General features: G+C 36.5%; 3 protein-coding genes across 5 annotated transcripts; 2 read left to right on the top strand and 1 right to left on the bottom strand.

The window, feature by feature from the left end:
* Positions 1-466: 466 nt before the first annotated feature.
* Positions 467-1158, top strand: LOC114170670. The gene is made up of 2 exons (XM_028056194.1): positions 467-816; positions 889-1158. Exons 1-2 carry the CDS (start codon positions 622-624, stop codon positions 1003-1005), a joined length of 312 nt encoding a protein of 103 aa, XP_027911995.1. The 5' UTR covers positions 467-621; the 3' UTR covers positions 1006-1158.
* A 1223-nt stretch (positions 1159-2381) lies between these two features.
* On the top strand, positions 2382-7226 carry LOC114169300 (lysine-specific demethylase JMJ30). Its single transcript, XM_028054395.1, has 6 exons — positions 2382-2988; positions 3263-3472; positions 5331-5465; positions 5572-5715; positions 6149-6241; positions 6779-7226. The coding sequence occupies exons 1-6, from the start codon at positions 2518-2520 to the stop codon at positions 6965-6967; spliced, it is 1242 nt and encodes a 413-aa protein (XP_027910196.1). The 5' UTR covers positions 2382-2517; the 3' UTR covers positions 6968-7226.
* A 1454-nt stretch (positions 7227-8680) lies between these two features.
* Positions 8681-11820, bottom strand: LOC114169602 (IRK-interacting protein). 3 transcript variants are annotated; one of them, XM_028054837.1, is made up of 3 exons: positions 11042-11820; positions 10448-10456; positions 8681-10358 (listed from the first exon to the last, which is right to left on the bottom strand). In XM_028054837.1, exons 1-3 carry the CDS (start codon positions 11279-11281, stop codon positions 8835-8837), a joined length of 1773 nt encoding a protein of 590 aa, XP_027910638.1. In that variant the 5' UTR covers positions 11282-11820; the 3' UTR covers positions 8681-8834. The 3 variants fall into 3 exon arrangements, with proteins under 3 accessions (XP_027910638.1, XP_027910640.1, XP_027910639.1); XM_028054839.1 differs by lacking the exon at positions 10448-10456 and having other exon boundaries at positions 11038-11817; XM_028054838.1 differs by lacking the exon at positions 10448-10456 and having other exon boundaries at positions 11042-11815.
* Positions 11821-17824: the final 6004 nt, after the last annotated feature.

Raw genomic sequence — 17824 nt, 5'->3', positions numbered from 1 at the left:
ATTTTTATTTACATGTCTCGATGTTAAATAAATATAAATATATAAATATGGAATAAAATAGGGTGTTTGTATCGTCACACAATTAAAAATCAGCCTTTGAAAAGAAAAGACGTGGACATGAAACGGCCAATCCAATCTTGGCGGTTGCATGACAAGCATGGCATGGCAGCAGGGTCACGCAGTGGCCCCACCCAAAATGATTGGAGGGCCCAGCTCGCCATCTTTTCTTTACGCGATTTTTCTTCCTTCCCACCAATTATTAAGAGCCACGTGTCCCGACAACGACGCCGCCAACATACCTACGACGATGTCCACCATGCCACGTGCCCTTCCCTCAAACGTCTTGTTACCTCGGAATAGTGTGCGCGTCACACTGTCACTGTCTCTCCATCCCCATTTTACCCCTCTCCTTGTCTTTTTCCCTTTCCCTTTCTCTGTTCATTACTATTCATTCACTGTTCTTCGTTCTCACACACCCCACCACCCAAGAGGTTCATTTTGTCAATCAAATTCATTTCAAATCACTCTAACACACACTATTACCCATCAATTTCCTTGGACGGGTTTTCGAAAAGCTTCCTCATTTCTGCCCAGAAACCAACGCAAAAAGGGTTCTTTATTATGCCATTCCTCTCTTCTTTCGCCTTCCATCTCTGTCTCTACTCCTCCAACACAATGGCCATCAAGAAACCCCTCAACCTTGTTTTCTTCATTTTTCTTGTTTCACTCCCATTTGTTCAATCCGAGTTCAAGAAAACCACTCTTCATTTCCTTAAGGTTGTTTTTCGCTCTGTTAAGTCTCAAACAAACACACAGGTATATGACATAATGCAAAAACAAAATCTTTGCAAGTTATTTTATGTTGGTAACATGGGATTTTTCTTTCAGGTTGCAAGATTTGGGAATGAAGCTGCTTCTTCTACTGGCACGGTTGAAGACTCAGCAAGAGAAGTTCCAACGGGACCTGACCCTCTTCATCACAATAATCACCCTATAGGCCATTGAGTTCCCTTCCTTCAATATATGCTTATTCCACTCTTTGTTTTTATCTTATATTTCCATTAATGGTTCAATGTCATATCATCATTTAAGTGCTATACGACCTTTATCTTCTGCAATGTGCTTACTTTTGTATATAATCAGAAAAGGTTATACTTAATTGGGATCGATATATTTGTTAATCTTTTGCAACCCTTTTTTGTTTTCCATTCTGTTCATCATTTATAATCTGGTGAAAAGAAACACCATTCCAAGAAGACAAAACAATTGGACTAGAAAATGGAACCATTTGTTGCCTTTTACAGGAAAAAACAATGCAAAGAGCCCCTCCAATCTGCATTACAAATTGGTGTACAATTTTCAGAGTGGTGGAACCATTTTTTTTTTGCTTACTATATTTCACGTTCTGCTATCAGTGCAACAAATTGGTATAATTTTAATATTAGTGGGAAATCAAGAATGTTGAATTTTTAATTCTAGCCAACATCTCTCGTCACCTATAAATGCCAAGACTTTTGGACAACCTAAGATAAATAATTTTTTTTTATTAATATTAATCAAAATTAAATTCTAAATCTTTCCCAAAAAAAAAATTAAACTCTACCACATTGCTCTCACAAAATGAAATATCTATCAATAATATGAAAGTGGATATATTTAAATTAAAGTTCAACACATAGAGAAAAGAGAGCAAAATGTTTGATTTTTTTGGATATATGATTTCATGAACATGGGATACCCAGTTTGCATAATATCAATGGGTTATATTATAATGACTAGTCAACAAAAATGATTTATTTGCAAATAATTATGGCACCTAAGAAAATGAAAGGAGACATAATATATTCTCTTTTGGGATATTTGATCAATTCAATGCACAGTGCAAGATTCAAATATCAAATATCCGTAGTTTCTAGATTCAAAATATCTCTCACTATTCAATTTAACACTTATAGAATAAAATGAATGAATATGACCTAACATTTTTTAAGTTATACCATGGAAAAGTGTTAACAAGTGTGATTGGACCTTCTTTCTTTTTCGCAGTTGTAGCTCTCTTTATTGAAATGCATAATTTCAAAATTTCTGTGACGTTTAGGTCATAAACGTGGCTTCATTTAATTTGAAAGCTTAATTTCTAATCTTTTGCTAGAAAACGTGGCATCATAGGAGGCTATAGTGGAATAAAATCAAAAGCTAAGCTACTTGAAGAAAATAAAAATAAAAATAAAAATAAAAAAGCAAAAACAAAAAAAAAAGTACGTAATAAAGTGGACAAAAAATATCATAAAAGAAAGACAAAAATATCTGAATATACCGTGAGGAAAGGAAAGAGAAAAATATCTTTCTGTATAATATATAATGGTTGATTAGCAATGATTATTTACCTTTGGGTCCTAAGCTAAGATACTTAGAAATATCTATCTCTTCGAGAGTCTCAAATATCAAACACTTTTATTACATACTTTCACTTTTTCAGTTCTCTCGCCGGAGTTCTCTCCCTGCGCCGCCGCAGCAATGTCCACCACCACCGCATCCGGCGACCGAGCTCCATCTTTCCACTTTGATACGCCGACGCTGGACCGGGAGTCAGCGGCGCTTCTCCACTCGATTTCCGAGCACGGTGGGTACGCGTACGTGAGCATGGCAGCGCTGGCGGCCGGGGGCGACATTCGCGCGGCGGAGGCGGCGTGTGAGATGGCGTGGGAGCAGCTGCACTCCGGGCCTTGGCACTCGGTGCTGCCGGTGTGGCGCGACGCGTACTCCATGGCTTGCCTCTACGTGGCTCGACACCACTCTGGCAACGGCGAGTTTAGGGAGGCGCTTAGGGTTTTAGATTTGGGAATCATCATGGGAGGGGCGCTCCTCCGCAAGGATTTGGACTCCGCCGTCGCGAAAGTGTCGGAACAATCTCGAAGGAGCGTTAGGGTTTCTGAATTGGGGGACTCGGGACGCCGGTTGGTCGATCGGGACTTTAATGTGACAGAGGTGAGGTCCGTTCCTCTTTGTTTACTTTTATCATCGGTTTTTAATCTGCATTTGGGAAATCTCATTCGTGAAGCTTCAGTTAATTGCTGAAATACTCACGTTAAATCAAACATGTAGTGTGCTAGTGTAATTCTCAGGGATGATGTGATACTAATTGTTTATTAATGTTGGAATTGGAAGGTTTTTTTTTTCTTTTTGTTTTGGTTGCATTTGATTTTATTTTATTCAAGGCTGTTCTGCTCTAACGTTTATGTTATAGCTTTTTACACTGTAGGTGCTCCAACTTTTACCAATGAAGTCTCTTTCTTCTACGCTTGTGATCAAGAAATCAGCGTTGTCGTTGGATAAATTCCTAAAGGATCATTACCTGTCTCGCTCTCCGGTTATTATCAGCGATTGTATGGCTCACTGGCCAGCCAGCGCGAAATGGAATGATGAAGATTACTTGTTGAGAGTTGCCGGTGACCGCACAGTTCCGGTTGAGGTAATTACTCCTCTGATGGTCTTTTTGTGATTGTAAGGGAAGACACCTGCACTTCCCTGAGGAGCAAAGGTAGAGGGATGAAGGTTTGATTTTCTGAGATTAAATGTGTTTGTTTGATTTTCTGAGATTAAATGTGTTTGTTTGATTTTCTGAGATTAAATGTGTTTGTTTGATTTTCTGAGATTAAATATATTTGTTTGATTGTCTTAGACCGAATGTGTTTGTTTGATTTTCTTCTTTTCTGAAGAGAAAAGGTTATTGGATGGCTGACAATTGTTTTCAGTATGTGAGTTAAATTTTAACTCTACTAATTGACGAGTACCCAACTGTAACATAACTCACTGGGGAATATGTGTGAAAAATGTTCAAGCCTACTGATGTTGAAAATATAATATTGAGAGTTTGAGACCAAAATTTAAGAAAAAATGGAACATTGTCCAACATGGAAAGTTATTGACAAAACACAAACATCGTCCTCTCTTTATGTTTCCTCAATTTATGCCTACAGGCAATAAAAATTGGCCATCTACTCATCAGTTAGAGTGGAACATGCTATGATGTAGTTAATCTATTTGCATTGCATGCTATTCCCTTCAAATATTTTGGGTTTATAGGCCTAAAAGTGTTGTGTAAACAATCCCAGAGCTTTTCATGTGTCATGCATCTAACAAGTGAATAAATTTTGTTCTGGTTGCAACACTTTGTGAATGAAGACTTCCCCCTCCATTCCTCCTTTTAATCTGATGTTCCATGATAGATTCTTTTCTCCCATTAAGTTCTTAAAACTGAAATTAAAAAAATAGGTGACGTAGACAAAAGTTGATGAAATTTATGATTCACGTAAGTTTTTCTGTCAATTCTTAACATTGTAACATATATGTTACATCTAAGGATGGCAAAACAATTCATTTATCCATCATCCATTTGGTCCATCCACCAGTCAATACATCTATTACCAAGATATAAAAGAAATGAGTTAGATCAAGTCCATCCATTTAATTTCACAGATGAGTAATGACCTACTCATTATTTTGGTCCTCCTATCAATATTTAACGGATCATAGTTAATCCAATTAGTGTTTCTGTTAGGTTCATTAAGATAACAAAGAAAGAACACAAACCAAAAAGACGTAGACTTACAACAACTTTTGCATACAAAGGAAGGTACTTTCTTTCACACAGGGTATTCCCTGTTTACACAGCCAAAGGCTCTCCGTTTCAAAAAGCTCCCCCAACACCTCCCTAAAGGCAACTATATATAGACTTCCTGAGAAAGAGTCCCTTCCCTTCCACCAAAACAACTAACTGCATAACTAGTATTTTAAAATTTCATTCTATAATACACATTTCACTTTCTCTCATTATTTCCTAGCCTAACAGTTTCAAAATTAAATCTTCTTAAATGTAAGTTTCCAAAACATTTAGAAACACACATTTTAAAATTTAATTTACAGAATTTGTTTTTGAAAGTCAAGCAAAATATATTTTGAAAAAAATTAAAAATATTATCTATATCCAGATTGGATATCCATCTACCAAAAAAATGTTAGTGGTTGGATCAGATTTTTAATGAATCAATATGGATTTTTTTCATTCGATTCATTTTAATCTGAATTAATTTATCCAATCTATTGTCACCTCTAGTTACATCTAGTACCATTTGAATGTATGTTGCATTTACCTCATGTAGATTTTTTCTGTCATGGCAAGGCTGTTGGAAGTTGTTTAGCAGTATGCATGAAATTCCTTCAAACACACACAAGGTGAACAGGGTGGAGTGGTTTTGTAGGTATTATATATTATTTTTACTTTTAGATAAATTTTTGCAAAAAAGGGTAACTTGCAGCGTTTTTTCCAGGTTGGAAAAAACTATTTATGTGCTGAGTGGAAGCAAGAACTGATTACTTTTTCAGAATTTATTCAGCGGATAAAGTCTGGTGCTTGTTCTCCTGGTGGTCCTACTTATCTTGCTCAGCATCCATTATTTGATCAGGTATTTACAATTTAGATTTATGTTGTCTCCAAATCAACTTTTTCATTTTAGCCTGCAAGTGCAGGACTTGTACTGCTTTCAGTAACTGATATCATTGAAATCACAGATAAATGAGCTGCGGAAAGATATTTTTATTCCTGACTATTGTTTTGCTGGTGGAGGGGAGCTACGATCTCTCAATGCTTGGTTTGGTCCAGCAGGAACAGTAACACCATTACACCATGATCCGCATCATAACATACTAGCTCAGGTAACTCAGCTGTACAGAACTGAGCTGTCTATTACAAATCAGCTTCTCTACACCCACCCCACCACACACAGAATTCATTTATGTACCTCGCCTTTTGAGCATACGTAAACCAAGTAATTATTACTGAAATAATGGAGGTACCGTGACTCCTACTTTTTGCAGCACTATTACCAAGCCAATAGCTGGCATAGCATAGTTGATGTTATTCAAGCTGTAGACAAAATATGAAGTTTGGATGTACTGTGGCTTATTTCAAGAGACCTTTAATGCTTGAAGATGACATTGTAGTTAACATTATGTCCTTGTTATTTTTAATTGTCCAGAAGATGCTGCCTAAACTATTTTTTGTAGAACATTGCCTATACTAATAGTCATAGCCGTATTTTGCACCATGGAATAATCTATTTGACTGAAATCATTTTCTCACTGACAGGTTGTTGGAAAAAAATACATTAGGCTTTACTCGTCATCTTTGTCTGAGGAACTTTCCCCCCACTCTGGTACCATGCTCAGCAATTCCAGCCAGGTAATTAGTTTCCTGAACTATATGACTGGACAACTTGTGCTGTCTACTTGTGTCCTTTGCTTAAAAGCGTAATACTATCTATACATCCCGTCTAAGTGGCCAAAGAGCTCTAGTAGCATTTACTGAATGTAAGTCTAGGCTTTTTTATCCTTTCACTTGCTACAGATTTTCCAGGCAGCTAAGCGATCAAGTATTTTAAACTTATAACTAACCTAAAATGATTATTCGGCAAATGCAATGCTTATTATTGTCTATACAAGCTGCCAACATAAAGTAGAATTCAGAAGAATATGATTGTGTTTTTGCAGTTTACATATACAATATGATCCAGGTTTATGCACTTAGTAGGTATCAAAGTGGAAACTTTATAGGAGGTGTTGGTTCTCGCTTAGCTTTACTGCAATTTTATTGATACGGCAAAAACTGTGCCATCCATTCTCGTGTTTTCATTTAAGTTGTGCTTATTTGTTGATTAATATTTATTTTTGCTTTTGATATTTTGAAATCTGTGTTGATTAGAGTTGTTTTTGTCTGAAGGTTGATTTAGATGACCTGGATGAAAGGAAGTTCCCCAAGGTGCAAGAGTTGGAATTTGTAGACTGTATTTTGGAGGAAGGCGAAATGTTATATATCCCGCCAAAATGGTGGCACTATGTTCGGTCTTTGACTACAAGTTTTTCAGTTAGCTTTTGGTGGAGTGAGGGTGACACTTCGGATGCATCCTAATCTTAAGCCATCATCTTCATCTCTACTTTTCATTCTTTCTTAATTGAGAACTCAGCGTGTTCTAAGTAACGTTCCTAATATCTGTGACAACTCGTTTTACCCAGTGATAGTATAATTCTCGCGCATAAACATCATTTTTGCCCACTAGTTATCGTGATTCGTGACGTACACACGTCCTATAATTACTCATCATAAAGCTTTGTGAATTTGATTCTGAAACTCTTGTTTAATTATTGATTATATGGTTTTGTCAAACGCATTCCCCAACAGTTAAGTAATGTTATTTGTACTTTATTTTTGAAATTTACCACTTCATTTGTTTTGAAATCAGTAAATCATAATAACGTATTCTTGTTTACGCATGAGTAGCAACGATTTATCTTGACGATGTTGTTTCTACAGAGGGAGTGTAAGCTATGAAGTCTGGATACAAAAATACAGTTAAATTGAAAAAACATATACACGAAATATATATATATATATATATATATATATATATATATATTAGTTTTAAACTTTTAATTAACATATTATTGATTAATAATATAATTTATCTTATATACAAAAAAGTGAAAAATAGTGTTCATATAAAAAAAAATTTCTTATTTTTATAATCATAATATAAACATATCTTATAAGTTTACAAGTTTGTGGATTATTTAAAAAATTATTGAATATGTAGTTATTAATATTATGTTGAAATCATGTCAAAATTATGTCAAAGATAAAAAAAATATCCTTTAAATTAAACACTTTATTGACACATGTGTCGTAGAAGTATGTACGAGTTACGGTGTCTAATACGTGTTGAACACGAGACACACCATTGATATGGCACGTCTAGGCTTCGTTCAATTTCTTTCTACCTCAATAGTTCTTCCTACTACTCTCTCGGTTTTGTTCTAAAAAATCTGATAAACATCACTATGCATGTTTAGAAAGAAAACGGCTTATTAAATCAACCGGTTTCTTTCCCTAGTATCTGTCTCTGGCAATTAGGAAAATTTTCCCCACTTTTAGACCTAGTCTTTATTTCTTGTGTCTTAACCATGGCAGTTGTTAAAAATTAGTTTGTATTTGTATTGTAAGTAAATCAATAAAGAGGGTGGAATTCATGTAGTTACTATACACCATCAGAAGAAAAAATGTTGAAAAAGAAACGACGAATAGTAAAAAAATTAAAAAAATATTACAAAATTTTTTTAAATTTCAAAGCACCGATCTTCTTTCAATATTGACGAACGGAGAACTACCGCTTGTAAATGCCATATGCATATAAAAATCTCAAACGTTACGATGCGAATATAGAAAGAAAGTAGGTGGTGCGTTCCCTTCAATATCAATAATTGCTACTTCATCAACGAGTTTATTTTCCCAGTTATAGTAATTTTAATTAAGAAAAATATTTCCTCTTTTTGTCTTAATCTTCATAAAGACCATCTGAATCTATATTAGTTTGTAAATCAAGCAACAGTACAATCATGCAGTGATCAGTAAATTAAGCAAAACAGGTACTATCCGTATAGGTTTCTGGGTCCTACCAGAAATGTAATTTTTGGCCACCGGTTAACCAATAGCTGAAAATATGCGCTTTTTTAATGCATCTTCTGTGTTCTGAACTACATCAAATTGGGAGTATTCGCAATTATGACAGAACGAGTGACAAACATAATTTCATTTAACGACAATTCTCTGCACGTTTGAATCTTTATCTATTCAATGACAAGCACCCATAGTTGAACATGCAATAAATTAAATCACTTACAACTATTATTAATCATCTCATACGTTTGCTAGTTACAGACTTACAGGAGGAAAAGTCTAAAGTAAAAAAAAAATGTACATATAAAACTTATTACTAGTTTATTTATGCTGCAGACTTGTACCTGCAAAGAACTTTACACCTCAAGACCCTATCCTGCACATAAAATCCCGGCATCACCATGATCTTAACTCTGCTTGGCCCTTGTGACCTTGGACACATATCTTCCATGTAGTGAGGATCAAAGATTTTATTCTCTTCAACCCTTAAAATTCCCAACGGAGGGTTGAAAGAAAAAGCAAGCAAATGTAACAGCCACATGCACTTTGCCGCCACAAAGAAAGCTTGAAGAAGCTGTTCAGGCCATGGCCTTGTCCATTTTAGAGTAGTGTTGATACAACTCATTTTCTGGTCACAGAACTTGCTAAACTCTTCACTGTAATATTTTGTTCCCTTTCTCAGTACCTCATTCCAGCTCAAGTTTCTAAGGGCAACAAAAGAAGAGAATTGTGAGTGACGATCCTGCTGCGGGTCTAGGAATTTTGAGCAACCGTTCTTTTGGAAAACACAATTCTCAAAGTCTTGGTAGAGAGACTGATTTATAAAAGCTTCAAAATGGTATAGAACTGCCTTTGAGAACTTGGAACTCAGAGATAACTTGTATGGTTGCAGAAGCAAGTTCAAATTTTCTGTCAAAGAATGATCAGTCTCTTCAATGTGGGTTATAAGGGTTTTACAGAACTGCTTCACTGATAATCTGGACTCTGAAACTATCTGCAAGAATCCCTCTACCATTACTTCTTCACTCACAGGCATCACATTTTCCCCATTTCCTTCAAATAGTTTCCCCCTCTGAGGAAGATTACTAAGTTGGTCACAAAGTTGAGAATCCCTTGTCTTCACGGCTTGCTTTAGAGCTTTCTTCAGCTCTTCACAGTAACTCTCCAAATACTCAAGCTTCTGTTTCAGCTCTCCCAATGAACCTCTCATCTCAGAAACTTCCATTAAGGCCACATCTCGGTTTTCATTTGCTTCCACCAGCTCTTTCTTCAATGTCTCAATTGACATTATTCCCAAGTCCTTGAGAACCTGAGAAACATCCTCAGATTCTGCTCTATTAGGGGAACTCCCATTCTTATGTTTCTTCTTTAACCTAGGAAACAACCAAGAAATCACCCCCTTGCTCTTGGGTTGGGATTGAAGAGATGAGTGTGAATCCGTGACTGGGACAATAATGTTGGAGCTCTTGCTGCTCCTTGCATTCTCAAAATCGTTAGTTATGGTGGCAGGGTTGCATTTGTTGCAGGAAGATATGGACTTGAAATCCTCCATGCTGTTTCTCCTTCTACCTTTGAAGTGATCATTTGCAGGTGATGTTTGAAGAACAGTAATTTGATTTGCACAAGAGCCAATCACAGATTTGGCATCATCAGTAGGGCATGTGTGAGAATCATGGTTGGCAAAACCTGAATATAGTCCTTTTCTTGAACTTGATTTCTCCTTGTAATCTGCTACAATGGTTTCTATGCTGTTTCCTCCTTCTAGAAGACTCCCATCCCAACTTTCTGATACTGTTAGGCTTTTCATAGAGTTTTGGTTGAACCCCACCACTGGATCATCTTCATAGCTCTGTCAATATTTCTCAACTTCAGAAACTTATCATCAATCAAAATTCAAAAGGGAAAAATATATTAAAGAGCAGTTGCAGCCGCAAATACCGGTAGAATCAGAAAGTAATGAAAAAATGATAAAAACGTTAAATTATTCTTCTGATTAAAGAGTGATTAAGACAATAAATTAAAAAGTTTCACACTTTGCCTCAGGCTCAGCTCAGCTGACTTAATGAACATTAAAGAGTTCCATGACACAGAATTTAAAGCGAAAATCCAAAAATGCTCAAATAGTCAAAACTTTCATTCATGGTCGGTGTTTTCTCAAGATTAAATAAGAAAAAAGAGGAGAACCGAGTAAGGATGTAACCGCACTAATAATGACATCTACCTAACCAGCCATAAAGAAAGCAGCAGTTTCATAATCCTTTCAATTGTAATAAATAGCAGCGTTCAAGGGAAAGGGGAGCACCACAAACACTTGCATATTCCACAAATTCAAGTATCTTAAATATGGTCCTTATCATGAATTCAAACATAAGCTAGCAACAGATAATCCAATCCAACAAAAGGACTCTGTTTCTTTGAGAAAAAAATCGCTGCTTTGCAATGAATTGCGAAGATTGTAGGATACCCAGTTCATCAAAATAAGTAAGAAACAATTTTTCAAGCCAAAATTCAAGAAAAAATTACAATACCCACTGGAGTGAAAACAGGGTAATCTTGGGCAGAGAAGTGAGAAACAGGGCGCGAAGCAGGGGAAGGGGAAGGGAATCTAGCATTGGCTGGGCTATTTCCTCGCATCAGAGCCGCATGAAGAGCTCTCAGCTCCACTGCTTTGGCTATGGCGGCCTGAATTTCTTGCCTTGTAATCTCAGGGTTGCCATTGCTGGTGTCCTTGAAGTCTTTGAAAACCTGTGCTGATGTTGCTGCAGTAGCCATGAAGCAGAACAGAGAAAGAAACAGAGTGGAACATGCAAGTTTCCAGAGGATAATATGGGCACCAGATGAAATTAGAAATTTTAATTTATAAGGGTCAGAAGAAAAAAGGGATGACCAAGTGGTATTTAATGGTTGGACTTGATTTTAAGCCTATATCTAAAGCAGAACCTTGGAGAACCAGAAAATAGGAAGAGAGATAGATAGAGAGGGTCACCCTAAGACCAAAGAGTTTTGTTTTTATTCTCATAGGAAAAACTAATGGAGTAAGTCTATGTGATGATGATGTGAAAAAAAAAAAAAAGAGTAAGAGAGAAGGAATTTAAGTCTTACATGTTTTTGTAATGTTGCAAGTTTACGAATTTACCCACAGATTCCAAAAATTACCAGAATTCAGCATTTGGTGGTGGTACCACTGTTTCACATGATTGCTTTAGTACGAACATGAGAAGTTCCATGCCACTATCTTCCACTTTCACATCTGTGGTCAACCATTTCTGCTTTCAACTTAGGAATACTTTGGACTGGATGTTGCTTTAATTCTAATTCATACTTCGTGTGTAATCATCACAGTTAATAATAACACGGTTATGTTATGTTCCTTTGTAGAGCTTCGTTCACAAAGGCATCAATTCACCTTGGCGGCTTTTACTTTTCATGATTAGAACATGTTCTTATGTGATAAGGTAATATTTTAGATCCCACTATGTTCACTTTCGTATACTCTAGGGGTGGGCATGGATTGGATATTTAATGATCCAATCCACATCCATTTTAGATCCAAATAATTGGATTAGATTTTTGACCCAAATCCATTTTTTTAGCAAAAGTAGTTTGGATTTTTTTTAAATCCAGATCCAAATATTTGGATCAAGATTTAAATCCAATCCAAATATTTGGATTAAGTTTAAAATCCAGAATCCATTTTTAATAAAAGAAATTTAAATTGAATTTCTTAAAACTTGTGTCATTAAGGCCCGAATGACTCAGATGGGATCGACGACCCGAACAACCCAGACGGGCCCGACGACCCGAACGACCCAAACGGACCCGATGACCCGAACGGGCTCGACAACCCGAACGGGCCCGAAAACACGAACAGGCTCGATGAGGCGAACGGGCCGGACGACCCGAATGGGCCCAACGACCCGGACGGGCCAGACGACCCGAACGGACCGGTCCAAATAGTCGGGCCCAATCGGGTAGTCGGGCACGTTCGAATCGTGGGGCCCGTCTGGGTCGTCAGGTACGTCAAGGTCATCAGGCCCGTCTGAATCGTCGGGCCCATCCGGGTCGTAGGGCCTGTCCGGGATGTCGAGCCCGTCAGGGTCGTAGGGCCCGTCTGGGTCGTAGGGCTCGTTCGTGTCATCGTGCCATCCGGGTCGTAAGGCCCGTGTAGGTCGTCAGGCTCGTCCGGATCGCCAGGCCCGTTAGGGTCGTCCAAGTCGTCAGGTCTGTCCGGATCGTCGGGCCCATTCGGGTCGTTCGTGTTGTAGTGCCCATCCGGGTCGTAAGGCCCGTGTAGGTCGTCGGGCCCGTCCGGGTCGCCAGGTCGTCTGGCCCATCCAGGTCGTCCGGCCCATCCGGGTCTTCGGGCTCGTTCGGGTTGTCAGGCCTGTTCGGGTTTTTAGGCCTGCCTGACTCTTTCGGGTCTTTGGGTTGCCTGACATGTTTTCGTCATTGGTTCTGCCTGGTTCGTTCGGGTTTTCGGGTCTGCGTGACCCTTTCGGGTCTTCGGGTCTGCCTGACCCGTTCGGGTCTTCGGGCCCGCCTTATCCCGTTCGATTCTTTGAGCCCACCTTACTCGTTCGGGTCATCGGGCTCGCCTGACCCGTTCGAGTCTTCGGGCCTGCCTGACCCGTTCAGTTCTTCGAGCTCGCTTGACCCATTCGGGTCATCGAGCCCGCTTGGCCTGTTCGGGTCTTCGAGCCCGCTTGGCCCGTTCGGATCTTCGAACCTGGCTAGCCTGTTTGGGTCTTCGGGCCCACCTGGCTCATCAGGTCATTGGGCCTGATCGACTCGTTCGGTTTGTCGGGCCCACCTATCTCGTTCATATCTTTAGGCCCGCCCAACCTCTTATGGTTGTCGAGCCTGTCCGATCCTTATAGGTCGTCGAGCAAGGCCCATCCAACTCTGAATTTAATATAGTTCATCTCAACCTTTAGTCTAACCCAACTAAAAATTTAAATTGAAAATTTGGATTGGATTTTTTGGATTATCCATATTTAAAAATCTTGATTTATAAAATGGATATCCAATCCATAAGATATATAAAATGTAAATTAGATTGGAATCCATATCCATTAAATGGATTTTAAATGGATTAGATTTTTAATAAAATGGATTATAAATGGAGTGGATTGGAGCAAAAGTGGATTGGATCAAGAAAATTAAATCTTTTGCCCACCCCTAGTATACTCATTTCATAAATTGTGTGTTTTTCTTTATATCGGGTAAATGTTAGATGTTAGTTTTGTCGGTAGAAGAGTTGAATCTACAACATTTTTCATACTGCTAGAAATTTAAGTATGAGTATAAGTCTCACATTGAATTGAAATAAGAAAGTAAAATATTATATAAAAATAAAGATTCATAAACTCATTGACTTAAAGTTTTTGGTTGAGAATAGTTTTAATTACCTTTCTTTCCAATTTTTATTACTAAGCCAACCTTATAGCTTCTCATTACATGTGTGTATGGTCTTATTTACCATTTTCTTCCTTACTTGGCTTTGAGCCAAAGACCTAACAGAGAAGGTTCCTTCTGTTGAATCAAATGGGAGTTTAAGTGCTAAACATGTCCTGACAAGTAAGGTCACTGGGAAAATTCTTAAGAAGAAACCCACTTTTAAAATTCATTGATTTAAGCTCGTTTTGGACAATTTAGAAGCTTTTAACTTACTCCAACTGCTAAAGTAACTTTTTTTTTTCTTTTTCAAATCCCTAACGTGCAATTATGTTGGTTGAGGTCCATACTCTGCAAATTAAAAAACTGAAGACGAATGATACTGAGGCGTGAAAGGTGCAGTTTCTTTTGGCCAAAAGGGAAAAGAAAAATAACCAAAACGTTCCAAAAGCTTGACACTCAACAGACATTGAATCATATATTGGAGACAGAGTGTCACAGTGGGGATCAAGTGATCAAGTGGCCATTGGGAAGCTCTGTAAATTACCAAAATAACCCTGTCCAATGGCATATATGAACATTTCTACCAAAGGGTATTTTTCAAAACTGAGAATCTTTATCATCCAATCTGGTATCTTTTTCATAACTGCAACTATAATTTCCTATAGGACAGTGGAATCTTTGAGGGATATTGACCCTAATATTAAATGTTTTAGACTGTTATTTAAACCTAGTGGAGGTAAAGTTGTTGACATAGTTATTTTCACAAGGTGATGTAAACATAGTTGGTTATGATCTGTTCATCATTTTTTTTATTATTATTATTATTGTTATATGCTATTTTTATATTTATGTAAGATATTTTTAGGAATAATTCAAGTATGAGTCTATATCTTCTATAAGGTAGTTAAACACCATATAAGATAAAAGATTCATAGACTTAATGTTTTGAAGTAATGGGTAAAAACAACAATATTAGGTTTATAAGGAGGGGGTTTTACTGGAGAGAAACAACACCAATGAGACTGAGTTCAACCACATAAGGAATTGACACCACTCTTAACCCAAAACCTTAAACAATGGATTTATAGATCTTTATTCTTATATAATGCTCTACTAGCCAATGTGGAACTTAAATTCACTTGAATTCCTAAAAAACAACGCAATAACAAACTCAATGTTTTCAAGTTTTTGGTTAAAAAATGTGTAATATTATTTGATCAAAACCAGTTAAATGTTTTCATGGGAGTTCTTTACTAAGGTGACCACTCTTACGTAGAAACGACTCACCTACAAAATTTATTAAGATTAGATAAAGTACTATGCGGAAAAAGGTACTTTTTCTTACTTAACTGACTGCATCAGAACTCAATACTTGAATTAAATTATGATATTACATTTATATTGTGAGCAAAAGAGTTAAACATGTCAAAAAAATGTAACAAAACCATGTTGTACAGTTTAACTTATTCATTTTAACGGTTTTGACAGCTGAAGAAAACTTTACAAGATGCTGAGAGAAAATTACAGAAGTGAAAAGAAGATAAGAAACAATCATTTTAAACAAAACAACAAAACAATAAATCAGAAAAACCACCCCAAGAAAAGAGAAAGAGATTCATTTAAACAAGGCTATCTAATCTTCTAACTTGTCTTAGTACTTTACACCATATAAACACCAAAATGTCATAGTTTTTCTTTCTTTATATATTCAGCGTGCATGTCTATTTTTTTTGTCTAATTATATCTCTGAACCATTCCTTAAATTTTTTAAAACACTACTTAAACCTACACTGGTATGAAGTCTCCCTCATCAATATTAAGAAATTGCATTGCTAATACAGACATAACATAACAGCAAAGTAGCATAGATAGCACATATATGAAGAAATTGTAGATTTCTTTCTCCATCAAATGGGACCCCCTAACGATATATCAGAGTAAACAGGGACTAATTATGGTGCAAGATTTTGCTTAGGAAAGGTATCTTTCTGTCTCTTGTGTCAATAATTGACTTCATTGGCAAGGAGGTAGGGGACACCAAAGTCTCCAAAAATGACTTAAGATAAGGGAAGCCCTAGGAACCACTGCTCATCAATTTAAGCATCTTTTAACTTCTCTTCATAATTTAAATCATGCACACAACTTTACCATCACACCATACCCCTTACATGCTTTGCTTCTAAGACCAAACCTAACCATCATGTAATCAATTGAGGTAAATTTTTCTATTTTAATAACAATCTTGACTTCAACACACAACTACCTTAAATATTAACCAATCAACCGTTCTCTTTAATAATACTTTTATTAGTTTTGTTTTCTTCAAATTAAATCTAAGTAGTTGTTGTTGGAACACTTACATTGACCTTAAATAAGGCCAACCTACAATATATAAATGTATAAACCTTATCTTACAAATCAATTTTGTAAGATTGAGTTAGGTTAAACTCTACTTCTTGACATGGTATAAGAGTAATGAGTTAGAACTTATCCTAGCAAAATTTGTTATTTGTTGGGTTTATTGTTTCACTCGTTATCAGCCCGCGAATGGACTATCCATTAATATCTACTTCCATGCCTCGAGATGTATATGTTTCAGGGTGAGAGTGTGTTAAAAGTTTTATGTCCACTAGAGATAAGATCAACTTACTGAATAAAATCAATGTATAAGTGTTACTTGTATATTGTAACACTTCTTAACAGTAATTGTTACTTGTATATGACTGATTTTTACACACTGTTATATAAATTGCTGTCACATGTGAAACCATTTAAGTTTATACCGATTCCATGCAAGATTATTTCATACGAAAGAAAGGAAATGTGGGACCACAAAACCATTAGAAAATGTGGCATTGCAGTAATGGCCATTTAGCATTATTGCAGAAGAATTCTGAAAACTTAGTTGCAAAACTCTTTTGTTTCTTTGCAGAGAGAAGATGAGCATGAGCCTGGTTTGTAGATTTGTGTGCATGAGGATTGCTTCTCTTTCATTATCAGTGATGGTCACACAGTCTTGGGTGAAAGATACAAGTGATATGAATTCCGCGTCTCTTGCGGGGAACAAAAGAGGAAGTTGTAAAGAAAGGAACCAAACCAAGTGTGGTCCTCTTTGTTCAGTATATAAAATGACAACACCACCTCAACTCACCTTTTTCTATGTGTCTTCTCTCTTTCTTCTTCTTATTTTTATACTTTATTTCTGGTGCCTTCAATGTGGAGAATCTATGACTGTGTATGTAACATAATATAATGCACCAATAACAAAACCTACACAACAAGAATTAACTATTTATAATACCAAGGGTGACTATTAGAGGCATGTGATATGATGATATAATGTTGTAAAGAAACCCTCTGACAAATTTCGACTAAATTTGAAACTATTTTTCAAAACATAAAGAAAGTTTGGAGTAAAAAGAAAATATTATTATTATTTATTACATGCATTTCACTCGGTTAAAAAGAGTACAAATTTAAAGAAAAAATATATATTATTGTCTATTACCATGCATGCATGGCACCTCACATGTGTGGAGTAGTGTTTTACCTCGATTTCTTTATGACTATGACTCAAATATTTAAGATACGATTTCAGAATCAATCGAAAAATAAAAAAAGTTTAACAAATTATTTGTGCCAAAATTGAAGTAGAGTAATGATATCCAAAAGTTGACTTAGTTGCTTCTAAATTTGGGGTGAGTTAATATGAAGTGGTGACAGGAGATTGGACATGAGAAGCACAAGGATGGGTCAGCCCATTTATTTAGTCGAAGCTTTCTGTGAGTCCTTTTATTCTATAGATTAAGTAATAATGTAGCAACACTATAATTATGGAAATTATATGGAGGATACATGGTATTTTATATGCATACGTGGTATTCTATTCTTATCCTATACCTACCTCACATTTGATTG

Source organism: Vigna unguiculata, chromosome 11 (assembly GCF_004118075.2).
Source record: "Vigna unguiculata cultivar IT97K-499-35 chromosome 11, ASM411807v1, whole genome shotgun sequence".
Taxonomy (NCBI): Eukaryota; Viridiplantae; Streptophyta; class Magnoliopsida; order Fabales; family Fabaceae; genus Vigna; species Vigna unguiculata.
Note: the sequence above shows the minus strand (reverse complement) of the source record. Positions and strands in the feature narration are given on the sequence as shown.